Here is a 26,489-nt window from a genome sequence, read left to right as displayed (position 1 = left end):
CAGCCCTGGCTGTCCCAGAACTCACTTTGTAGACCAGGCTGGCTCTGAACTCACTGAGATCTGCCTGCCTTTGCCTCCCAAATGCTGGGATTAAAGGCATGCGCCACCACCGCCCGGCTAATGTTACACCTTTATATGTGATGTCTAGGATCTTTTTTTAAAAGGATTTATTTATTATGTGTTGGTGACCACAAGCATTACAGACTAAAAGTACAACTAGCAAATCATTAAACCTAATCAGTTGTTGGTGGGTTGGAATGATTAATGTTAGCTCCATGCACCAGAATATCAGTGGAGGAATAACCATAATAGACCATAAAGACCTTGATTAACTGAACCATTGTTATTTTCACTTTGAGCAGATGATATTAAAGTATTTTTTTTGTTTTTTAAGGTTGTAAGGGAACTGGTCAAATACACAACTCACTTCCGAATCTTGGCTCTTAGTGCCACACCAGGTAGTGATGTCAAGGTGAGTACCACGAGTTTCTGTTGTTACATGTAAGAAAATACAGATTTTTATATGGGGACAGATCAGCTTTCCATTGTGGTGTTGACCTGGTTTGATGTGAGCATTTCTGTGGCATTTCTGCAACTCTAGAAGTTTCTTTGTATCAATAGCATCTGCCCCTTGCCCTTCTTTTATTTCAATCTCTGTAAGACAGCTTCTGGCCATGTTGCCAGGCAAGCCTTCAGCTTCCTGCTCAAGGGATCGTTCTGCCTCAACCTCTAGCTTAGTAGCCACTGCCAGCTTGAGTCTGAGCTATGACGGATGGGCTGGACCTTGAACCCAGAGCCATAAGCATGCTTTGTCAATGCTTTTCCTGCCCCCCGTGTTCCTATTTTAATCTCTAGTGAGTCGTGCTCTTGCTAAGTAAGTAGCCAAGCATGCCCCATCCTTGTTTTAGCCTCCTGGGGATTGTAGGCCCATTCCGCCTTGCCAAGCTAGGTTTCTTTTATAAGTTCTATTTTCCAATTTTCTTGGCATTTTACACAACATCCGTTGATGCTTCCTAAGATTGTTTTGCCTCTTCTAAGCTGCAAGGCTCTTTTTTTTCTCTGCCCATAATCTTCTTGTGCTTATTCTTTGAAAATTCCATACTTTATACATAGTCTTCAAGATAGGTAGAAACTTCTCTCGTCTCTTGTTTTCCTCTTATTTTTTTTTATTTAAGCATGCTTAATTTTTCTGTCAGATATTAAATCACTGCTTAAATATCTCCTTAAAAAGGATCTATTCTAACTAAATTATCAAAAGTCAGCTTTCCTTATGTTAGTTTTTATTGTGTGTGTGTGTGTGTATTCGTACGTACATGTGCATGCATGTCTGTATGTGTGTGTTTCTTCTTGTGCTCAAACATGGAGCCCAGGGGAGGATGGCAAGCATCTCCTTCTACCAATCTCCTCCTTATTCCTTGAATCAGTACCTGTCACTGAACCTGCTGGACTATAGTGGCTCTGCGGCCCCAGGGCTCCTCTGGTCTCCCCACTGAGTTGTAATAATGTACATAGAGTCACACCCAGCTTGTAATTTTAATAAGATACTGGGGTCCAGATGGAGGCCCTTGGGCTTTTATAGCAAGCGCTCTTAGCCACTGTATCATCTGTCCAGCTTCAGGCTCATTGTAATCAGCCTGGTTTTTTGTTTTGTTTTGTTTTATCTTTCTGCCCCCACTAAACTATAAACTATGTGCCTGCAGTGCCTAGGCCTATTATCGCCATAGTTGATCACTGAATGCCTGGCCTCTGGAATTTACTCAGCTGTCTGTTGATCTGGTATGGTAGGTAGCTCACAGTCATGATCCCAGCACTTACAGGGCTACCATAGGAATAGTGCCTCTAGTTTGAGGCTACCCTGCGTTTTTTAGTGAGATCCAGGCTAATCCGAGCTACAATGAAACTGTCTCAAAAAATGAGAGAGAGGGCTGGAGAGATGGCTCAGTGGTTAAGAGCATTGCCTGCTATTCCAAAGGTCCTGAGTTCAATTCCCAGCAACCATATGGTGGCTCACAACCATCTGTAATGAGGTCGGGTGCCTTCTTCTGGCTTGAAGGCATATATTGTATGCTAAATAAATAAATAATTTAAAAAATGAGAGAGAGAGAGAGAGAGAGAGAGAGAGAGAGAGAGAGAGAGAGAGAGATTATGGGACAACAACAAGAAAATTCTTGAATGAATGAAATATAAATATTGCTGGGTTTTGTACATGCCTTTAGTGCCAGCACTGAGGAAGTAGAAGCAGGCAGATCTCCATGAGTCTGAGGCAAATCTGGTCTATGTAATAAGTTCCAGGCCAGCCAGAGCTACACAGTAAGACCCTGACTCTAATAAATGAAAGCCTTGGTTTTATTAAATGGTTGCAGATTGTAGTGCTTTGATCCATGGACCTTACAGTAAGTAGAGCGGGTGTATTTGGCACTATGCCAGGATGTAGGTACAAAGGTGATGGAGATGTGGTTCTTGCTTTGCAAAATTATTTTATCATTTTATATGTGTGAATGCTTTGCCTCCTTTTATGCCTGTGCCCCGGAACTGTCATCACTAGCCAATTGTGAGCTGTCCTGTTAGTGCTGGGACCTGAACCTGGGTCCTTTGGAAGAACAGACAAAACTCTTAACCACTGAGCTATCTCTCCAGACCCTAAGCTGTGCTTCTTACTCCAGAGTATTTTTTGAGTTAAACTAAGTCAGAATTCCTTTCATTTTGTTTTATGTTTGTGAGACAGAGTCTCACTTTGTAGCTCAAGGCTTGGTTGAAGGTTGTTACAAAGGCCAGGCGGACCTTAGCCTTGAGACGCTGTCAAGCACACAGTTGCATCCCTCAGGGCCAGGCTTTTGTCTTCTCTTTAGCTGCTGATCATAGTATCAGTGCTACGGTCTTCGATACAGCAGTTTTAAGTTCCTCTGTAAGCTTTAAGTGGGGGAAATTTACCCCAGAAAGGTATTACATCATCTATGTATTTAATATCATTGTATCATTATGTTTTTGAGGCAGGGTCTTGTGAGCAGGCTAGCTTCAGATTTAAAACTCAGTGTGCTATCTAACTTACATCCATACTTCTGATTTCACATAGGCCGTGCAACAGGTGATTACCAACCTCCTTATCGGGAAGGTGGAGCTTCGTTCTGAAGACTCTCCGGATATTTTGCCTTACTCTCATGAAAGGAGAGTAGAGAAGCTCGTCGTTCCCCTGGGGGAAGAACTTGGAGCCATCCAAAAGACATACATTCGGGTAAGCCGTTTTCTTCAGTTTGGAGTTCTGATAAATGAACCGGGAATGGAATTATTTCAGTTAGAATATAGCAGGGTGTATATACAGTATTTCATTTTGTATAATTATGAAATTGGAAAACATCTCTGAAATTGAAAGTTGGGGTCAATCAGCCCTATTTTTATATGCACTAAACCATTTTTTAATTTGCAAAATGGACCATTTGTAAAACAGATTAATAGCATTCAGCTGGATGTCGTGGTGCTGGGTGACACTGTCTGCCTAATGAACATATATTTAAATGGCTCTGGGCCTTTTTGTTTCCCCTTTAGTGAGACAGGGACTGTGTAGCCTAGGCTGGACTTATGAGCCTCTTGCCTCATCTTCTTGAATATTAAGATTACAGGAATTGCCGGGCAGTGTTGGCGCACGCCTTTAATCCCAGCACTCAGGAGGCAGAGGCAGGTGGATCTCTGTGAGTTCGAGGCCAGCCTGATCTACAAGGGCTACAGGACAGGCACCAAAAACTACAAAGAAACCCTGTCTTGAAAATCTTTAAAAAAAAAAATTAAGATTACAGGAATTGTGGGAAGTTCCTGCAGGTTGTATAGCCTACAGGGTAATGATCCAGATGATGAAAGAATAAAACATGGTTCAGCCTGATTTTAGGTTAACTGGTTCTAGGCTAAGACTTCTAGAGTCTGACATCAGCTCGTTTACTTTTGCCATCTTTAAGCACAGCACAGTCTTGGAATAAAGTTTCCAGGTAACAACGCAGTCCCATGAGTACAACAATGCATGTTTGCATTGAAGCTCTTTGCAAAGTCCATATGGCTGCATCTGTAAGATGGGCTCTTGTTGACGGAGAAGCAGTGCTCAAGAGAAGGGTCCATGGCATCCATTCTCAGCCTGTAGGTTTGACCCCTTGGGGTTGCAGATCAGATTATATACATTCCAGTTCATAAGAGTAGCAACATTACAGTTATGAAGTAGCAACAAGATAATTTTATGGTTGCAGAGTCACCAACATGAAGAACCGTGTTGAAGGTTGCAGCGTTAGAAAGGTTGAGAACCACTGCTCTAGGGAGAGTGACTGACTTACCGTATTCTCTGTGGGAGTCAGTCAGTCCTGGCCCCAAGACGACATACAGGCTACTTAGGCTGTTTTAAAGTACAAATGACGTCTCTCGCGAGGATGAGTTTTATGGACTAGAAGTAATGCTCAAGGTTTTAGGGGGGAAAGGTCTGAGGAAAGTAAAACATAAATTCTCGGAGATTGGGGCTCATCATACAGCAAAGGATCAGGCTTTTCCCAGCTTTATTGGAGGACAGCCAGGTATCTTCCCCCTTTGGAGGGATCAGCTGTGTGTTTAACTTCTCCTGGCTTCTCTAGTGTTTTTCTATGTGACAAGGACCTTTTTGTCCTCTACAAAGAATGTGGTAGAGAGAGAGGAGATAAATACATAAATACGCCCTGCTCAATTTGTATAGTGTTACTTATGTGTGTGTGTTTTCATGGCTGACCATTTTGTGTTAGATAACCAGTTGGTGTGCTCTTCCCTGGGGAAGATTATTTCTGTTGCTCTCAGCATTCCTTAGTTGCCTGTAGTTCTTTGTCTAGGGTTGGGGCCTAGTGAGATGAATATTTGTATACTGATTTTTCTTTCTTTTTTTTCTTATTATGCATACAATATTCTGTCTTTGTGTATGTCTGCAGGCCAGAAGAGGGCACCAGACCTCATTACAGATGGTTGTGAGCCACCATGTGGTTGCCGGGAATTGAACTCAGGACCTTTGGAAGAGCAGGCAATGCTCTTATCCACTGAGCCATCTCTCCAGCTCTTATATACTGAGTTTTCAAGACAAGAGTTTCACTATGTAGCCTTAAGTGTCCTGGAACTTGGTCTGTAGTCCAGGCTAGCCTTGAACTCAGAGATTTGCCTGCCTCTGCTAGGACTAATGGCGCTGGGATTAAAGGCATGTGCCACTACACCTGGCTTGATTGTATATTTTTTTGAGTGAATCTTTGAACTTCAGTATGAGATACACACATGCATTAGTGTATGTTAGCACACAGTATGAAATGCACACATGCATTAGTGTATATAAGCACACAGTATGAAATGCACACATGTGTTGGTGTATATAAGCACACAGTATGAAATGCACACATGCATCGGTGTATATAAGAGCATTGCCCACAAACTATGGCTCTGAGTTTTCACAAAATGAACTTATCCACTATTCAGCCAGACGTTTCTTTTTGTGTTTGAGACAAGGTCTCTTCATGTAGCCCTAGCTGTCCTAGAACTTGATGTGTAGACCAGGCTTGCCTGGAACTCACCGAGATCTGCCTGCTTCTGCCTCTGGGTGCTGGCAGAAGTTCGTTTATAATATTCTTATAATATGGTTCTCAAATGGAAGTGATTTTTCTTACCAGATGTTGTCTGGCAATATCTTGACACATCGTTGTTTTAACTGGGAGGGGGACAGAGGAGAAAGGGTATCGAGTGCTGCGCCGAGTGTATAGGGACCAGAAAGTGACTAGCATCCTGCAGCGGACACCTGAGCCACCTCAGGTGTCTGGCCCCGTTCCATGTACCAGTACTGTAGCCACTGAGAGACTGCTAGAGTTTGGTTTGAGGCAGTTTTGTTTGTCTTCATAATCAGTCTCACAGGCGAGAACTGTTTTCAAACTTTTCATCCTCATGGATTAACATGGTTTCTGTGTTTTTCCCACTTTGGGGTAAAATTTCCCTTTCCTCAAATTTGGGCTAGCCCTGATTTAGAAAGAAGCTAGTAGGCCAGGCGTGGTCGCACGTAATCTTAGTCCCAGCACTTGGGAGGCAAAAGCAGGCAGACCTCTGTGAGTCTGAGGCCAACTTAGTCTATATAACATGTTTGGAGCCACCAGGGCTATGCAGTGAGAATTTTGTCTAAGAGGGAGGGAGGGGAGAAAGGAAGGAAAACAAAGAAATAGGGTTGGGGGTATTGTTCAGTGGTAGAGCACTTGCCTGTCTGGCTTGTGCAAGACTTTGAATTCAACTCCAAGTGCTGAAAAGGAAATGAAAAGAAATAAATATAGTGTGAAATTATAGTTGAATATAGTTGAATATATGCTTCTGCTAACTCTTAGGTGGATGGTGCCTAGATACAAATGCCAGTGCTATGGAATTTTGATATTTCGTGCTTATTTAAAAGTTACTTTCATGGTATATTAAATAAAAAACTTAATTTATGACAAAGTCATTGCATTTGAAAAAGGATTTAAAAGTTAGCTTGAACAAACTTTCTTTTTAAATTTGCAGATTTTGGAAACATTTGCCAGTTGTTTGATTCAGAGAAATGTTTTGATGAAAAGAGACATCCCCAATCTAACAAAATACCAGATAATTCTCGCAAGAGATCAATTTAGGAAGAACCCATCCCCAAATATTGTGGTACGTATTTTAAAATAAATTTTGTGACTGATTAAATCTTTACTGAGTGCCTGATAAATGTAAATGATAAATTCTTAGGTTTATAGTAATTAGTTCAATAAGAATTTGCATATCATTTATTGCAAGTATGCTGGTGGTTCACATTTGTAATTCTTATACTTGGGAAGCTGAGGTGAGAGAATTGCTGAGATCAAGAACAGCTTTAAAAAATAAAGGAGCAGAGGCAAGGAGATGGCTCAGCAGAGGTTAGCGGCACTTGCCACCAAGCCTGAGACCCAGGTTCAGTCGTGGAGACCCATTTGAGGGAAGCAGGGCTGTTGTCTCGCCTCCTATGTGTGCCACAAATAGTCTTTGTATTTATTTCTCATTAAAACTTTAGGCCACAACATTTAGTCCAATTCTTTTCGTGTTGTTGGTTTGTTTTGTTTGTTTTCAAGACAGAGTTTCCTTGTTTAGAATTAGCTCTGTAGACGAGGCTGGCAGACTCACAGAGATCCTCCTGCCTCAGCATCCTGGGTGCTGGGATTAAAGGTGTGCGCCACCACTGCCTGGAAATTTAGTCCAATTCCTGATTTATTTGTTTGTTTTTTTCAAGACAGGCTTTGTTTTCTCTGTAGCTTTGGAGCCTGTCCTGGAATTAGCTCTTGTAGACAAGGTTGGTCTCGAACTCACAGAGATCCTCCTGCCTCTCCTGAGTGTGTTGGGATTAAAAGCATGCACCACCACCACATGGCTAGTCCAATTCTTGATACCAGAAGTCATGGGAAGCATTCTAACAAGCTTCTTTAAAAAAAAAAAAAAAAAAAAAAGAAAGAAAGAAAGAAAGAAAGAAAGAAAGAAAGAAAAGAAAAGAAAAAAGAAAATACAATTACACTTATTTATTTGTTTGCTTATATGTTTGTTTATTAATTGATTGATTTTTGTGTGTATGTGTACCTGTATGTGTGTGTGTGTGTGTGTGTGTGTGTGTGTATACGCACGTGTATGTCAGGGCGTGTGTGGAGACCAAAGGACAACATGTGAGAGTAAGTTCTCTTCTACTGTGTAGGCTTAGGGTTTGAACTCAGGCATTAGTCTTTATGGCAAGTGCCTTTAGCTTCTGGGCCATAATGCTGCTGGTCCACATGCTTCTTGTTTAATCTTACTAGGAAAATGATGGATAGGAAGATTTCTGTCAGACTATGTCTAAAGTCAGAAGAGACGTTCACCATACAAACAGGCTGAGTCCTTTGAACTGAGAATAAATTGGTATACAAAGTCCAGAGGCGATTGAAAGAGGACAGAAACTGATGTGGCCAAGAAGGGTTGGAGGTCATTAATCTAAATGTGACCACATGGGACTGGTTTGTAATGTTATGGCAAGAAGCAAGGGGGAAAAGGTGGATTGAGTTGGATGTGGTAACTGACGCTCATAATTTCATCACTGGGGAGGTTGAGGCAGGAAGATTGCGGGGTTGCTCAGAGTTCTGAGACAGCCTAGGCTGCAGTTGGGGAGCCTGGGCTCAAACAAAGTAGGTAAGTGGAAGGAAGAAAGGGAAGAATGGTGGGAAAGAGGAAGGAAGAAATAATGTCTTGGTCAGCTATAGGAAAGTAAGTCTCAGTGAGCTTTCAACACTCACTGATGTCCCTCTTCATTTCTGTAAAGTGGCCATAGCAGGACCTGTCACTGCGGTGCTAAGATTAAACAAGTTTGTATAGGAAGAGACTTAGAGCACTGCCTGACATCCAGTGTGACCGTGATGACATGTTTTCTTGGCATTAAACACTCTGAATACCTGTCCTATCTGGGTGGCACATATCTGCAATCCCAGTACTTCGTAGACAAAGGCAGGAGGATTGCCTTGAGTTTGAAGCCAGATTGGCCTATATACTGAGTTCCAGGCCAGTTTGAGCAAGAACCTGTGATACACTCATGTGCACGTGCGGGCGTGCACACACACACAGATTAATAAAACAAAATATTCGTCTTTCGTGAAGCTTAGTCTATCCAGTCGGTCTCCATTCCCATCATATCTCATATATATTTGCCTCAGTGCTTGACCTATGATAGGTAATTATTGATGGCTTTGAAAGAACACATGAACCTCTATATTACAAATAATTTATCTATGAAGATAAGTGATAAATACCAATTTTCTTTTTTTAAGGGACAACCTTACTTCCACAGCCCCATCCTGAAACATGACCCTCAGCAGAACCATCTAGTTATAACCAGTGTAAAGGGCTGGTTATTCCTGTCTTTTGAACCTGTGTGACAGTAACAGTGGCATGGAGGGTGTATCTTCATTTTCTTCTCTGGTTAAATTTGACATGTTTCTTCCAGGGAATTCAAGGCGTAATTGAGGGGGAGTTTGCCACGTGTATCAGTTTGTATCATGGGTATGAGTTACTGCAGCAAATGGGAATGCGATCCTTATATTTCTTCCTTTCTGGAATCATGGATGGGACCAAAGGTAAGTTAAAAGAAATTATTTTAAAGAAACAGTGAAATGTGTTACTCTGGTTTTAGGCAGTGAGTAGTTTGACTCAACTTAAACTTGAGTTAACTTTTTTTTTTAATTGAAAATAACTTTTTTCATGCAATATATTCTGATCACTGTTTCCTCTCCTTCATTTTCTCCTAGATCCTCCCCACTGATCCAACTCCATTCGTTCTTTCTCTTTCTCTTTAGAAAACAAACAGGCAAAAAAAAAAAACAAAGAATAAAATTAAATTAAAAAAATACAAAAAGGATGAGAAACACATATACACACAAAAACAAAACCCCTAAAAATACAAAATCAGAAGCTATAAACAAACAAAAGACCAGTAAGGCAAAAAATACCCTAACAAAACAATTTGAGACAAAAATCTCCAAAAAATGCTTTTGAGTTCATTTTGTGATGTTATCTATCAGTAGGCATGGGGTCTTGCAAGTGTGGTTTGTATATATCCACTGAGACTACACTGGAGAAAATCAATTTTTTCTTTGCAAGCTGTTGTCAGTTAGCGGTAGCTTCTAGGCTAGGGGTGGGAACTGTGTCCACTTCTCCCCTCAGCACTGCGTGAGTTCGTGTCTGTCAGTCCTGTGTGTCCAGAGGCCTTGTGTTCTTGGTGTCCTCCCTCCTCTCAGGCTCTTACACTCTTTCTGCCTCTTCCTCATAGTTCCCCGCTCCCTGGGGGGAGGGTTTTGATGACGACATCTCATTTAGGACTGACTATTATAAGGTCTTTGATTCTCCTCACATTGTCTGGTTGTGGGTCTCAGTGTTAGTTCCCATCTACTGCAAGAGGAAGCTTCTCTGATGAAGGCTGAGCAATGTTCTGACTCTGGGTATACCAAGTGTTCTTAGGGGTCATTATATCACTATGTAACTTGAGCTAACTTTAAATACTTTGTTTTTAAAAGCAATGGTGTAGTCTGTCCCACCCGGTCCCACAGCATTCAGTCCCAAAGAAACACACAGAGGCTTATATTAAACTGTTTGGCCTATTAGCTCAGGCTTATTATTAACTAGCTCTTACAGTTAAATTAACCCAGAATTCTTCTCTATGTTTAGCCACGTGACTTGGTACCTTTGCTCAGTAAGGCATTCTCATTTTGCTTCCTTTGTGTCTGGCTGGTGGCTACAGACTGAACCTTTCCTCTTCCCAGTGTTCTCCTAGTCTGGTTGGCCTGCATATACTATCAGCATTTATTAAACCTATATGAGTGACAGATCTTTACAGTGTACAAGAACATTATCCCACAGCACAATGGACTAATGTAATGAAGTTCATATTTCATTATTTTGCCACCTTGCTAGAAAATAGTACATTATAAATGTGGAACTAGGCCAGGCAGTGGTGACACACACTTTTAATCCCAGCACCTGAGGCAGAGGCAGGTGGATCTCAGAACTTAAGGCTGACCTGGTCCAGAATAGCTAGGGCTATACAGAGAAACCCTGTCTCAAACAAACAAACAAAAATGTTGAACTAGAGCAAATTGTTGACTTTCATGTTAAAATTTGGTAATTTTTCCTTCATAGTTAAAATTTAATTTCTTTTTAATAAGCAATATATGTCGACACCTTCGCTCTTGTTTATTTGTTAAACTTTTTCATGCTTTCTAAAGGAATGACACGGGCAAAAAATGAGCTTGGCCGCAATGAGGACTTCATGCAGCTCTACAGTCGCCTGGAGAGTATGTTTGCCCACATGCAAGATCCTGCAGCCAGCAATGCTCTGGCCTTCCAGAAAGGTGCGGTGCGTCCCTGGGAAGTTGGTATTTAACTGAGTACAGTGATGGCTGCTTGGGAGGCCGAGGTAGGATCACGGTAGGCTCACGGCAGCCCAAGATTTTAGGCCACCCTAGGCAGCATAGCAAGACCCCTTCAGAAAAAAATAAGCACTGTTTATATTTTTCCTCAGTTAAGATTAGTGTTGAAACTTACCTATGTACACTCGTCTATGCTTCCTTCCTGTGCAGCAGCGGCCTGCCTATTAAGTGCAGCAGTTCTTCTGTTAAGGAAGTTAGGATATTAAGATTGATGAATATAAGTTTGTATAAGACTAATACACTAAGTAAGTAATAAACATCCGTAGTAGTTACTGGTCGTGAAAATTCTCAGAACTACTTAACATTGAAATATGGTTTAATATTTTTAATATTTTTCCCCTTTTACTTTGCCGAGTCCATTTTAATTCTCTCTCAGAGTGAAATTTTCATGAAAATTGAAGTTGTTGTTTTTTTTTTTTTTTTTTTGGTTTTTCGAGACAGGGTTTCTCTGTAGCTTTTTTAGAGCCTGTCCTGGAACTAGCTCTTGTAGACCAGGCTGGCCTCGAACTCACAGAGATCCGCCTGCCTCTGCCTCCCTAGTGCTGGGATTAAAGGCATGCGCCACCACCGCCCGGCTTTGAAGTTGTTGTTTACACTTACGTGCTGTCAAGAGGGCACTCATATATGACAGGCAAGAAATAAGGATTGTGTTTGGGGCCTTTTTTGAGGCAGGGTTCACTGAGGCTAATCTCAAAGTTCTAATTCTCCTGTTACCTTCCAAGTGCTGAGATTACAACTGCGCACCACCACACCGCCATTTATTTATTTAGTTTTGCTTTTCAAGACAGGGTTTCTCTGTGTAGTCCCGGCTGTCCTGGAACTCGCTCTGTAGACCAGGCTGGCCTCGAACTCACAGAAGATCCGCCTGCCTCTAGTACTATGTGCTTTTGTCTTTGTTTTAGATTTATTTTTATTACTTTTAATTGTGTGTGCGCACGCATGTGCACGTGTGTGCGTGCATGTGCCTATACCTGTGGAGGCCAGAGATGTAGGACCCACCTAGAGCTGGAGTTACAGGTGATGTGGGTGCTGGGAACTAATCTTAGGTCTGCAAGAGCAGTATATTCTCTTACCTACTGAGCCACCTCGCCAGCCCTAATGTGTGTTTTCAAAAAGATGTTACTCCACAGTAAGATAATTACTATGAGTTGTTCACGGTGGCCTACACTTTTATTCCCAATACTCCAGAACAGAAGCAGGCAGATCTTCAGGAGTTAAAGACCATAACTGATAAAGAAAAACATACAAAAAAAGTTTTTCTTTTGTTTTTTTTTTTTTGTTTGTTTGTTTTTTTGTCCCTTTTCAGGAAATAAAGAGAAAACATTTTTCTATAGTCATCCAAAGTTAAAGAAACTGGAAGAAGTTATAATTGAACACTTCAGGTCATGGAATGGTGAGTAAGTTTCAGAGCAAAGTAGTTACTGAAAAAAACCAAAACTTGAGGGAGAAGAGGGGGTTCTGATTACTCTGGATAAAGGTATTTAGAATTTCTGAGAAAGTTTGGATGGTTAGGATGTCGAGAAATGATGGAATTTGAAAAATAAGGTTTTACATGAAAAGTTTAGTTTGGGAGCAGCACAGGGGAAATAGAGAATCAAACAGCGTCAGTAGATTTATTAAGTGCTGTGGTTCTGGGTCACTGGGAGACACCAGGAGAGCAAGTGGCACGGCCAGGAAGTGTTGCTCTTCCCAGTTCATTCCACCCCTCCCAAGCACCAAGACACTGCGGTGGTGCCCTAATGAACATCAGCTGCAGCCTACGGTCATCCCTGGTGAAGCTGGAGGACTAGCAGGTTTGGAGCGCCCTGGCCGCCTTTGCCAGGGCCTGTAGTGAAGATGGGGAAGGTTGATGCAGTCTGCTGGAGCTCTCCAGTGCTTCTGTCTGCGGGGTTTGTAAAGGGAGGTTGCGTGCATGTTCTGGAATTGACAGACTAGTCAGGTATTGGCCCAGGTATAGAGTTGATTTCTTGATCATTATTTTATGATAACTAATGAGAAATAGGGAGTTCAAACTGTCCTAAATACTTTTTGAGATGACACGTGAGTATGTCAGTTTAGGCTTTTGATTGCTAGAGGTTCCTCCCCAATGCTGTTTTGCTTTGTTTGGCTGTGGTCCTGGGGGTTGAACACAAGGCCCTGTACATGCTAGGAGATCTACACTGAAGTGTTTTCTTAGCTTTAAATACTGTGTATTTCCTGTTGCACAGCTAAAAGCACCGCTGAAACAAAGTGCCCTGAGACCCGAGTTATGATCTTCTCCTCATTCCGAGACAGTGTGGAGGAAATTGCGGAAATGCTTTCTCAGCACCAGCCGCTCATCAGAGTGATGACTTTTGTTGGCCACGCTTCGGGGAAAAACACAAAAGGCTTTACCCAGAAGGAGCAACTAGAGGTAATTAATTATGTAGTTTGTAGGTAATAAAACAGAAATAGAATGGATTAGCAGTGTTAGAACCCATCTTATAATCGGTTACTTAAAGATAATTTTATAAGCAGGTCCTGGTGGTGCATGTCTTTAATCACAACACGGGGGAGGCAAAGACAGGCATTCTCTGAGTTCAGGGCCAGCCTGTTTTACATAGTGTGTTCCAGGCCAGCTAGAGTTACGTAACAAGATTGTCTCAAAAACAAAACAAAGCAAAACAAAGACAAAAAAAAAACCCCAGCAACAACAAAAAGATAACTTTAAAATTAATATGCAGATAAAAATAAGCATGTTTGAAAAGATCAGGTAATGAGTTTTATATAGTTTTGAAACATTTATTCATTCATTTAATTATTTTTGGTGTTTTTACGTAGGAGTTCATATAGTTGAGGTTTGCCTTGGCCTGCTATGCTCCTGTCTCTAACCCCCAAGTGTTAGGACTTCAGATGTATTCCTTACACCTGGCTAATGTTGAATGAGTCTTTTCTTGTATCTCTAGCATGTGGCCCGTGTTTGCCCCTGGGGTGGTAGAGTTCTAGGAGTAATAAAACATTATTTTAAATTTTTTACAAAGATTTTTATTTTAAAGTGTGTGGAGGGTAGCAGGGGGTTGAGCATATGATCAAAGTAGAGGGCAAAAGTTGTCAGATACCTTGGAGTTGCAAGTGGCTTTGAGCCAGCTTGATGGGGGTGCTGGGAACCAAACCTGCAGGTGCTTTTTGTTGCTGGACCGTTTCTCCAGCCCTTATTTTAAACCTTTTATTCCATTTCGTTATTTCCTGTGTTGCGGGAGTGGGGGTGGCACATTCATGTCACAGCATTGTATAGAAGTCGGAGGACAAGTTGAGGATGCCAGGGCTTTCCATCCACCGTCCCAGAGATGACACTCGGGTCATGTGCCTTGCTGGCGAGTATCCTTACATGCTGAGCCATCTTTCAGGCCTGCGACATTCTTTCTGATGTGCATATTTATGTAGAGACAGGCTTTTACTTGGTAGCCCTAGCTGGCCTGCAGCTCATAGATCCCTCAGCTTCCTGAGTGCTGGGAGTAAAGGTGAGCACTGCGATGCTGGGACCAAATACCTTGGTTTAGATACAGCTAACAACACTTTTAGTTCTGAGATATGACGGACAGGAGTAATTGCCTCAGACTTTTTACCTGCCCTCTTCTCCTTTCAGCGATGCTAAAAGTGAAACCTGTTCATCCTCACAGACTGAGAAACAGAGCTATTAACAGGGATAGTAATTATTAAAACAAAGGCATTGAACCTGTGCTTTCTGTTTCGTCGCTGCTCTTGTCGTCCTTGGCTTATTTTGTCATTTTATGACTCCTCCCCCCACTCCCATTTTAATGATTTAAAATCTAATTGAGTTGCTTGTGTTTGAGGTCGTGAGGCGGTTCCGTGACGGCGGGTATAACACGCTGGTTTCCACCTGTGTTGGAGAAGAAGGCTTGGATATAGGGGAAGTCGATCTTATCATATGCTTTGATGCCCAGAAGAGCCCAATCCGCCTCATACAGCGCATGGGCAGAACTGGCCGCAAGCGGCAAGGAAGGATCGTTGTTATCCTCGCGGAGGGGCGGGAAGAGCGCGTAAGTGGACATTTGAGAGGTGACACAAAGACAGCTGTCCTTTAGCATTCAAACTTCAGGCATTGTAGGTAAATGTGGCCATTTTGTCCCATTTTTATTAGATTCTTCATGTTTTTGCCTGATTATAAGAGGTTTTTTTTTTTTTTTTTTTTTTTTTTTTAGCAGAATTCACTTTCCTAATTTTTACTCATTTGAAGAAATACATTTTGTTTTTTAGTGTAGCTCAAAGACACCTTCATTTCAACATCTTCTATCTACTACTTTGTATTACTGGTTCCCTACAGCACTTCTCTCTTCCTTCTTTCCTTCCTTCCTTCCATCCTTCCTTCCTTTCTTTTGTTTTTTTGAGGCAGGGTTTCTCTGTATAACAGCTCTGGGTGTCCTGGAAGTTGCTTTGTAGACCAGGATGGCCTCAACACACAGAGCTCTGCCTGCCTCTGCCTCCCGAGTACCAGGGTTAAAGGCGTGTGCCACCACCCCTCGACTTCAGACTTGTTTTGAATTCCCCTTATAGCCTGGGATGGCAAGGATGATCTTCCTGCCTACACCTCTTGAGCACCACAGTGCCGCTGCCACAGTCTGTACGGTGCCTGGCGGTGCCTGGCTCCTGTTTGCGAGGCAAGCACTCTACCAGCTGAGCTGTACATCAGCTCCTCCCTGGCTTCCTACGTGTCTGTGTGCTTAGATTATTTTCCTTTAGCCATAGAATACAGTAAGCTTTGCATTTTACATAATTAGCTAACAACTCAGGTGACAGAGCTTCTTAAATATTACAGTAAGATATCGACATAAAAGGTTAGGACCAATTCAGTGAGCAAATGTGCAGATCCACACTACAGATTCTCTCATCTATGATAGTTTTTAGAGACTGATTTAAAACGTTTTATTTACCCTTCAATTTAACCTGAAAAGTTAGTTCCATTCGGTAGGACGGCTCGTGTGGTTATAATGTGTGTGAGGCCCAGAAAATGATCCTAATGGACGTGATGTTGGTGTGTCAGGTCATAGCGGTCTGTGGTCTGATTTTATCAGGTGGTTGAGCCACTGAGCGCCGTCCTCTAGGTGCGTGTTTTCCTAGCGGTGAGGTAGCACTTCCTTGTTCTGCACAGCGCTCAGGTGTCCTACACTAGCTGTAGTATCTGTCCCGGCCATGCCTGGGAGCAAAGTAGAGACGGTGAAGAAAGGGGAAATGTGGACGGGTGAACACGGTGAAGTAACGCGGCATTTCCTCTCTCTAAATCCTCTCCCTTGCACTGGATATAACCATACTCATAGGTCCAAATGTCAGCCATATCAGAAGCAAAAAGCCAATCAAAATAAATAGGTCTATGAAATTCTCACGGACATGCATAGATATTTCCTTTTTGCCAATAGTTGTTAAGCTTATCTAATAATAGTGTAAGATGGGTTTTTTTCTTAAGTATCTAACCGTTTACTGGTTTTCACACTCGAGACCATAGGAGTTCTGTTCTCTAGTACTTAAGTGAATCAAAGTTTAATTTTATGTTTAATCTCAAACAAAGTCATTGCTGATATAGCTAAATGATTATTATAAAACAATGAAAATTTCTACTGTGTATTTGTTTTGCAGACATATAATCAGAGCCAGTCCAACAAAAGAAGCATTTATAAAGCCATTTCAGGTGATAGACAAGTGCTTCATTTTTACCAAGGAAGTCCACGAATGGTTCCTGAGAATGTCAATCCCGAGTTGCACAAGATGTTCATCACACATGGTGCCTTTGAGCCCGAGAAGGCTCGGGACGTGCGGCGGAAGCCCGCCTCCTCCAGGACTGGTACGTAAACTTCTGCACTCCCTCCTCCCTCTCCTCTCTTCTTAGTATGCCCTGTTTTTGTTTACCCTCTAGGTCTTTCGTTCCCATTGGTACATTTCCTACACCAGGAATTCATGGGGCACCGGCTCCAGCAGCTCAGGCTCCTTTCTGTTACTCCTCAGAGTGCTTCTCTCGATGAGCAGACCTGGCGCCTCGGTTGAACACACATGCCTTCCCTGGCTTTGTTTCTGTTCTGGTCCTTTCCTTCATCCTTCCCAGAAGGCCATGTTTGGCTCTTACCATACTGCGCTCACTGTGCTCGGGACTCTCTTGGCAGGAACCTTGCCCTTAGCATGCTTGTTTACAGGACAGCCAACAGCGTGCTGAGTGGTGGTGTAGATGCTCCCAGTTGTTGTGGCAACAATCATGAGGCATTCCTTTGTGAATACTATCTAACCCCCATAATAGTATGGTATGTAGTTTACGATAGATACAGTACATAGGTAACTGTTTTCTAAAGGCTTGGAGAACACGCGTCAGCACCTCTCCTCTGTCCTGTCACATGTCATTTTGGAGGACACCACCTGAAGGGAGCAGAGCATTCCTAGTCTTTTTTGTTGTTTGTTTTGTTTGTTCTTGTTTGTGTGTTTTTTCAAGACAGGGTTTCTCTGTGTAACAGTCCTGGCTGTCCTAGAACTCACTCTCGTAGACCATACTGGCCTTGAACTCTGAGATCCGCCTGTCTCTGCCTTCCTAGCCCTGGGATTAAAGGTGTGCTCACCACCACCTGGCCTATCCCCAATCTTGATAGAGTATTTCTTCTTTGAAAAGCTGAGTGTCTGTTCTGAGATGTTTCGAGTATTCTCTTGGGAAAGATCGATATTGATGTGACGGGAAAGACATGGTGGTGTGGAGTGACAGAAGCGGAAAGAGCCAGAGAGAAAACAGCTGCAGAGTAAACATTGAGTTAGAGCTCCATGATCATTTCCCACCGTCTATGGCCTGACAAGGGGAGAAGGAAATTCTCCCCTCTCTGTACATGTGGGTACAGCCCTTCCGGGCACATCCCCAGGAGTAATGGCAACTCGCCTTCATACCAAGGACTAGGTATAAGTTTTAAATAGGGAACAGATGGGAGGAGAAAAAGGCAAGGGGACAGAGAGTGTGAAGCAGAACTCAGGCAGAAAAAAGTTCAAAGGTTACTAACCTAGGAACTCAAAATCTTCGGTCTGCTTTATTCCTCAAGACTGGTAGGAAGTTATATACAATGCAGTTTTCTGAAAATATAAAGTTAACAGCTTGAGCCAAATGATCTTAGGGCGTCTCTGACTTTTTTTGCTTACATGTAAGTTTTTACATAGAGTTCAGTTGGTATTGTATGTGTGTTGTTTGTCTTGCCAGTCACTTTAAAACTCCTTTTGACTCATTGTCTCGACTTCCAGGAGTGAAAGCTATTAATAAAGACGGGTTCTTATCAGAAGAGGAGTTTAACCTCTGGAAGAGACTCTACAGGTTGGGCGACGGTGACCAGGTGAAGGGAGTGGTGCTGCCTGAGCCTCACTTCCCGTCTTTACAGGAGGACGCCATGGTGAGTGGGCTGGGCCCATGCAGTGGGTGGCAGCAGCAACAGGCATGCGATTGGAAAGCCAGTCCCTAGTGTAACGATCAACCTCGAGCCGTGAAGAACTACTCTTCCTCTTGTTTGCTTTCACGTGACTGCTTTTGATGTAGGTTGTGCTCTGATGTCATGTGACTTGGTTATCATCATCCCACAGGGTAGCGCAGTGTGTGTGCGCGTGACCGTTTCCCTGAGGAGCTTAGGAGTCTCAATATTTGACCTCCATAAATGGTACTGTCCCATGTGCCTCTGTGCACCTGGTTTTATTTATTGGTCTATTTATTTGAAATTGTCTTCAAGACTTTAAGTTGGATGCTCTTGCCTCCATGAGTAGACCCAGTGAGCTTGGTTACGATGGAGAACTGCCCCAGTTGCGTGCTCTGAGAGCTGGAAGAGGCTCGGGGTGACTTCCTCATCTGGCTGTGATGTGTTCTCATCACTAGCGTGGAGAATGACGAGCGGCAGTAGGCCGTTATGGATGCCGCCTCATTATATTCTGGGATTTATATACAGCAGAATATAGTAAACCGCAACTCAAAGGACAGTTAGTTTTAAGTGTATTTAAAAGAGCAACTTTATATTTTATAAAATCATCTTCCTTTTTTCCCCTTGAGAATTTTAGTTGGCAGCGCCTATGTGAATTTAAATGATTTACATTAACCTTATTCTTTGCAACTAAGCGTATTTTTTTAAAATCAGCTTGTGAAATTTCCTTTTTTGTTACTTTTTTTTTTAAATCCTAATTAAGCCTAAAGAACCAACTGCTGGAATTCGTCAACTCTCACTCTCTGAATGGAGGCTGTGGCAAGACCATCCGCTTCCTACACATCAAGTTGACCATTCGGATCGTTGCCACCATTTTATAAGCGTCATGCAAATGATAGAAGAAATGAGACAAGAAGAGGTAGCGCTTTCTCCTTCTCCCCCTTCTCTTTTCTTCCTGCCTCTGTCTCCATTTCTCTTTCCCTCCCTCTCTCTGTCATTTTTTGGAGACAGGGTCTTGCTCCCTCGCTTCAACTCCAGACTAACTGTCTCTTTCTTCTGAGTACTGGGGTTACAAACATGTACGGCCTGCAATCCTCCTGACTTGGGCTTTCTCTCGCTAGTGTGGATAAGACTAGAAAACTGGAATACTAAACACTTCCTCAGTTCTTCTTTCTCTTCCTGCTCTTTTTTGTCTGTTTGATGTGTGTGGGGATAGGGTAGGGGTATCATGTGCTCCAGACTGCTTTGACTTCCCTATGTAGCCAAGGATGACCTAGAACTTCTGAAGCTCCTGCTTCAGTCTTGGGGTCCTGGAACTAGAGCCCAGGCTTCTTGTATGCTAGGTAAGCACTCTACTACCTGAGCTACAGTCTCAGTCCTTGACCTTCATAATGAATGTGAAGTCACTGTTATAAGAAACAATAGTGCTTGTTATAATTAATTATAGATAGAATATTTGTCAAAAAACAGCTGGGCAGTGGTAGTGCATGCCTTTAATCCCAGCACTCGGGAGGCAGAGGCAGGGGAATCTCTATGAGTTCGAGGTCAGCCTGGTCTACAAGAGCTAGTTCCAGGACAGGCTCCAAAGCCACAGAGAAACCCTGTCTCGAAAAAAACAAACAAACAAAGAATATTTGTTTTGTGCAGCCTCTTTCATCTCAATAGAAACTAATTTTCTGCCTTAAAGGAAGTATATTTCTGTGTCTTGAGTACTGATATTAAAATATTAACCAATGATTTCACAGTGATGTGATTTAGATTTTTTTCTTGATTGGTTAGAATTTGGGTAATTTAAAACAAAATCAATTGAGTGATATTGTTTTTTAGAAAAGTAATACAGAGTGAAACTCATTTCTTAGAGTCAACTTAACTTTGGTTTTTGTGACTTTTTCTTGTTTCTTATTTTACAGGATGAATGCAGCTATGAGCGGAAAATTAAGCCTTTTCTACGAATGGAAGATGTCAGATCAACATGTAATACCCCTAGGAATGCATATAAGAATCTAGCCAGTGTCACCACGAATACTCACAAGACATCAGTTAGACTGAGTGGAGGCGAAGGCTGCTCCTCCTCGGTGACCGTGTCTGATGACGAGACTCCTCCCAAGTATACGGAGGCTGCTCTCAGGGACAAGGCTTCTGGAGCAATGGGGAAAGACCTGACTCGGGAAGAAAGTACAGAGGCTGTGGCTTCTCCCAACCCCTGCGGACATTCCCCTGCAGAAGCTGTGTCCTGCATAGACCCAGCGAATGGGGAAGGCATGGCAGGTGCAGGTGGCTTCACCGCCGTGGGTACTGCTGGTGATGATGATAACCACCTTGGAACATTACTAACGGAGCGTCAGGCTACCGATAAATCCCGCTCATTTGCCAGGTATTCCTTAGATTCTGGTTATAGTAGTTTCAGTGATGAGAAATCTATTTCGTCAAATTTGTTCCTTCCTCTGGAGGAGGAGCTGTACCCAGATAAAGCAGCTGATCAGTTTTCTAATTGTCATCCGGTGACAGAAGAAGTACGAGCCAATGTGGAGAGATTTCTCTCCTATTCTCCTCCTTCTCTCAGTGGACTCTCAGGCATGGAGTGGGAAGTCACTCAGGATTTTGAACCTGACTGTATGTCCTGCTCACCCAACTCTGAGCGTGAACACAGTCATAAACCTGCTTCTCTGACATCACACTCGGCTGTGAATTCTCAACAAAACTTAGAAAAGAATTCAGTTAAACATGTTAGTCATCCTCCTGAAAATTATTGTGCCTTTGGCAAAACTGATAATAAGATTTCTGATCAGCTCTCCTGTGGCTCTGACAGTAAAGCCTATAATAATATTAAAGATAAAAACTTAGTATCTAACAATTATGCAAATCTTGCAAAGGATTTGGTTGACGAAAATAGCCATGAAGATGATAGTGACCCCCCAGTATTCGCCAATGAGGGTGAAAGCTTACTATTATTTGAAGATAGTATTGGAGAATTGGATGATATGGGCCTTTCTCCCTGCAAGAGTAATAGTCAGCCCCCATATGTGTCAGATGAAACTCTTATAAGTGAAATGCCTCCAATCTCTCGCTTCTTAATTTCGGATGAGCTTTTGTTAGATGATGATTCTGATTCTGAGCCCGAAGACCCGATCACGTGTGATACCAAGAGCTGGAAATCTCATGAAGGTTTGAAAGACAAACATGAAGGACCGAAGAGTGAGGGGCAGACTTTCGATTGCTCTGCGGATTTATTTTCCATTACCTTCAATTTAGGATTTTGTAGTTCAGGTTCTGAAGATGAACTCCCAGGCCATGTGTCTGGTAGGAGTAGCAGGCAGGAAGCAGCTCTCTCTGGAAGGCATTCTGATAAGGAAATCAGGGGTGCCAGTGACACTGCAGATCCGCCAGGTGGAGCCCTATCACCAATCCGGGCAGAAAACCTGCAGTGCCCACACTCTGGGGTGAATCAGGAACCCGCCTCTCCCTGCTTTTCCCCATGCTTGCCAGTGAGGGAGAGAGTTATGAGTACGCCACTTTCTAAAGCAAACGTGTGGACAAGAGCAGGCGTGCGGAAGACAGCAGGTTCTACCGAGGAGAAAGCCGATGTACAGAGGCCCAAAGTGACATTGAATCCAAGAGTTGATGATTTAGGAGAAGAGCTCAAAAGCAGTGATCATCTCTTTTGGCTTCAGTCCCCTCAGCGTACTGAAGGTAAGAACCCATGCTGTGAAATCTGTAAGGTTCTGGAAAACACTCCAGAAATAAGTTTGTACTATTCCCAAACTAGCTTTTCTCAGTGTATTTGTGTGTGTGTGTGTGTATACTGAGAAAAAGTATATATATTGGTATCCCTCCTTAAGGTGATGCAACCAGAATGCTTTATGCTCTTTACTGTCAAGTGTACAAAGAAGTATAATTTGGCACAATTATTTGATTGTAAAACTCAAACGATCCGGTCGGTGGTAAAACACGTCTTTAATCCCAGGCAGAGGCAGGTGGATCTCTGTGAGTTCAAGGCCAGCCTGGTCTACAGAATGAGTTCCAGGACAGCCAGAGCTACACAGAAAAGAAGCCCTGTCTTGAAAAAAAAATAAAACCCATAAACAATTACATATATGACATTTGAAAAATGCCAGTAAAACATAGCTCTAATTACCAAATGGCCACACAGTGGCCATTTAAGAAGTTCAGAAAAAAATGTTTAGTGAAAAGATGTTGAGTTAGATTAGATTGGAAAATATTCACAGGTGTTGTTAACTTTCGGTTTCTTTCAGTTTTTTATATATATTCTTGGGAATATATGTTATATATATAGATGTAATTCAGATGTTGAGAATAATAAAGAATTGGGATGTTAAAAGTAATAAAGCAAAGGAAGGAAATGATAAGCCTCTGTGGGGGGAGAATTTGAAATGTCTAACATATTTAGAAGGCTAATATCAGACCATGAGATCAAGAGAAATGTCTGGATTCTATGGCCTAACGTTACAGTCACAGAAAAACTAGATTAGGAGGATAAATATTAGGTATTAGATAACTTAAGCTGGAGCCAGGGTGGTGCTGCACGCCTTTCGTCATAGCCCTCTGGAAGCAGAGGCGGGTGGATCTCTGAGTTGGAGGATGGCCTGGTCTACATGATGGCTTACAGGTCAGCCAGGGCTATACAGTGAGACCCTCTCTCAAAATGACTTAAGATGTTTGTGGAGATGTGTACTTAACAGTCCCGGCATTCAGGAGATCAAGGCGGAAGAGTTGTGAGTTGAAGACCAGCCTGGGCTGCATAGCTGATGAGACCCTGTGATATTTAGTGTCTTTTAAGTCCTAGTGTGACTGTCAACTCTAATTTACTTATAGACTGTTTTATCGGATTGTTTATGACCTTCCCCCATGATCATAAAAACAAGAGTAGGTGTAAGAAAAAATGGATTTCCTCTAATCTTGCCTTTATGTTATTCAAGGTAAGAGCATGTTTGAAGGAACAAACTAAGTTCTTTGTTTGAAAAACAAAGTTTTTCTTTGTTTTGTTTTGGGAACTGTGTCTCACTGTGTAGCTTAGGATAGCTTAAATTTGAGTTCCTCGTGTGTGTATCTACCCCTCAAATGCTGGGGTTGCAGGCATATTTCACCACATCAGTAAAACCTACCTTCAGGAACTCTGCTCTATCTGCTCACTAGTCCCTCTGAGCCTTCAGTTCTTTAATAGCGTCTTTATTGCTTCTCATTGATGGTTACCACCCTTTTTCCATTTTGTATGAGATCTAAATTAAAACTTCTCCTTGCCTTGTACTTAACTCTTCCTGATGTGTAATGTGATGAACAGTATGTGGATAAAAGAATTAATAAGGGAATCTGAAGCTAGTCCTGTTTGCTTCACCTAATTGAAAGAGGATTTAGCATTATTTACCATACTGTATGTTTGGGGGGGGTCCTTAAAAACTCCACTGAGGCAGTTAAAAAGTAAGCTTCCTGAAATGATTATTGCTAGAGCCTAACAGTGTATTTAACTCTGGCTTCATTAGAAGATAATGAAAGTGCCAGGCATGGTGGCTCACACCTTTAATCCCAGCACTTGGGCGGTAGAGGCAGGTGGTTCTCTGTGAGTTCGAGGCCAGCCTGGTCTACAGAGTAGTGAGTTCCAGGACATTCAGGGCTGTTATGTAGAGATACTCTTTCTTTAAAAACAAAACAAAACAAAACAAAAAATTAAAAACCAACAACAACAACAATAAAGAAAAAGATAATGGAAGAGAAAGCAATCAGAATATGCAGTGTTTGGTGTCTCGCTCCATTTTAGTAGTTCAGCAAATCTGCAGCTTTTGAGCGGATTGGTGTTAGAGTCAGAATTTTGATTAGAGTTGGGTTTATCTGGAAGCTCTTTCGAAGCAGAGACACTCCTCCTTCCAACAGGGTGCTTCAGGAGGTTCAGCCACGAATGTGCAGTAATCATCCACTCATGCCTAACCTGCTGGTGGAAGGTACTAGATCTGGGATCGGGGCCTGTGACTGTTTCCATGTTTCCTAGTACTGTCTCATTTATGTAGACCCTGTGAGGTTTCTAAGCCTGATTCCTCTTGATACAGTCTTGGGGCTCCAGGGCCAGGGATGTAGTTCACTGATAGTCCATGTAACGGGGCTATCGGTTCATCCCTAGCCCTGCAGATATACCCATATGAGCAAGCTGACCATATGAAGGCCTCAGTTATTACTGTCAGTTTTTCCCCTGACCTGTGCAATCTTGTCAGCTGGACCTGGGATCTGAGGACCTGAAAGAACGGACAGACTACAGTCTGTGCTGTGGACAGGCAACCTTAGTCCAGTTTCAGCGCACTTTCTACAGGAATTGAAACAAAGACATCAGTGATCCAAGGAAAGTTGTGTGAGTTCAGAAAACCTTGTAAATAAATGTCAGTAAACATGTACTAAATATTAACAGAACAGCCCATTCCCAGAACTTAGGACAGACCAATTTAAACACGATTGCCTGTCACAGTCTTTAGATTCTATCTGGGAAAGCACAAAAGCAAGGCAGACGGCCATATCCAGATTCAGGGTCCACTGACCAGATGGATTCTACAGCTGTGATCTGCCATCCAGTAAGCATGTCTTACAAAGTGAATGTTGAACACAGGATAAGTGTTGAACTCACATCCAGGGAACAGAGTGCACCTGAGGCGGAAGGCCCTCTGCCCTTTCTCCTGAGGGTCTTTCCCACAGTGCCATGTGTCTTCGTCCGTTACCCTCTGCTTAGTGTTTGAGGCAAGTGCTCGCTGGGCTGTTTGAGCTAGGCAGACTGGTTCTTGGGGTCTGCTTTCCTCCTTCCCTAGTGTTGGGGTTACTTGTACACACAACCATGCTTGACTGTTTACTTGGGTGTTGGGAATTCAAAGTCAGGTCCTCAAACCTGAGCCATCTCCCCAGCACCCTGGAAGATGTGCTTTCCTTATTTTTTTCATGTGCATTGTTTGTTTTGTCTGTGCGAGGGTGCCAGGTCCCCTGGGACTGTAGTTAGACAGTTGTGTGCTGCCGTGTGGGTGCTGGGAATTGAACCCAGTTCTCTTAACCACTGAGCCATCTCCCCAGCCCCTGGGGGATGTGCTTTCTTAAGACATCTTGCTCATAGTACCTCTACTGGTGGGAGACTTGGGTTTCTTGCTTGTAAACCTCTTCGTAGGGCCTTAGCATTTAGCATAGTTGTGAATGGCTGTGGTGCCATCTACTCAGGAGGCTGGCGCGAAAGTGGGCCTCACATGACTTTGACTTCTAAATAACCCGCATTCACTTCTAATATATTCCTTTTTAAATTTCTGTAAGTGTGTTTGTCTTACTTTTCTCCTTTTCAATTGTGCGAAGACTTGCCAAGGCAACGTATAGGAGAAAGAGTGTATGGAGCTTACCGTTTGAGAAGTGAGTCCATGACCATCATGGCGGGGAGCATGGCAGCAGGCAGGCATCTTGCTGGAGAGGGAGCTGGAAGTTCTACATCCGGGGCCGCAGGCAGCAGGAAGATTTAGGATACTAGGCCTGGCTTGAGCTTCTGAGACCTCAAAGCCTACTCACAATGACACACTTCCTCCCACAAGGCTACACCTACTCCAAGACCACACCTTCTAATAATGCCGCTCCCTGATGGCTGAGCATTCAAATGTATAAGCCTATGGGGTCGTTCTTATTCATATCACCACACTTGGACACATGCTTACTCTGCATAAACACACACATGTGCGCTTATATGCATACTTAAAATCCAGCAAATCCATCTGGGGAGACGGGGTTCAAAACAGGGTTTCCTTGTGTAGTGCTAGCTGTCCTGGAACTAGCTCTGAGACCAGGCTGCCCTTGAACTCACAGAGAAGCATCTGTCTCTGTGCTGGGATTAAAGGCATATGCCACCACTGCCCAGCCCAGAAGAACCTTTTAATGTATTTGTTACCTATATTTTCATGATGTAATTGTTTTGGCTGGAGTTATGTAAATCATGGGCACACAGGGCCTATGAGATGGCTCAGTGGGTAAAAGCTCTTCCAGCCAAGCACTGTGACCTGAGATTACCCCCAAGAAACCACATGAAGAAAAGAGAGAATAGATGCCCACAAGTGTCCTCTGATCGCCACGTGTGTTCTCTACCATGTGAATGTCCCCTACACACACTGTAAATGTTTTT

General features: G+C 42.8%; 1 protein-coding gene across 1 annotated transcript in view; it reads left to right on the top strand.

The window, feature by feature from the left end:
• Window positions 1–26,489, top strand: part of Fancm (FA complementation group M) — a 53,223-nt gene that overhangs the window by 2,735 nt on the left and 23,999 nt on the right. The window contains exons 3-14 of the mRNA XM_038336815.1: window positions 395–472; window positions 3,074–3,232; window positions 6,520–6,651; window positions 8,975–9,104; window positions 10,749–10,874; window positions 12,259–12,345; window positions 13,160–13,344; window positions 14,765–14,971; window positions 16,563–16,767; window positions 18,189–18,334; window positions 19,113–19,268; window positions 20,260–22,039. Of these exons, the coding sequence (XP_038192743.1) occupies window positions 395–472; window positions 3,074–3,232; window positions 6,520–6,651; window positions 8,975–9,104; window positions 10,749–10,874; window positions 12,259–12,345; window positions 13,160–13,344; window positions 14,765–14,971; window positions 16,563–16,767; window positions 18,189–18,334; window positions 19,113–19,268; window positions 20,260–22,039 (3,391 nt within the window). The remainder of the gene's footprint in view (window positions 1–394; window positions 473–3,073; window positions 3,233–6,519; window positions 6,652–8,974; window positions 9,105–10,748; window positions 10,875–12,258; window positions 12,346–13,159; window positions 13,345–14,764; window positions 14,972–16,562; window positions 16,768–18,188; window positions 18,335–19,112; window positions 19,269–20,259; window positions 22,040–26,489) is intronic.

The sequence above is a fragment of the Arvicola amphibius genome, chromosome 7 (assembly GCF_903992535.2).
Source record: "Arvicola amphibius chromosome 7, mArvAmp1.2, whole genome shotgun sequence".
Lineage (NCBI taxonomy): Eukaryota > Metazoa > Chordata > Mammalia > Rodentia > Cricetidae > Arvicola > Arvicola amphibius.
This window is presented reverse-complemented; position numbering and strand designations above follow the sequence as displayed.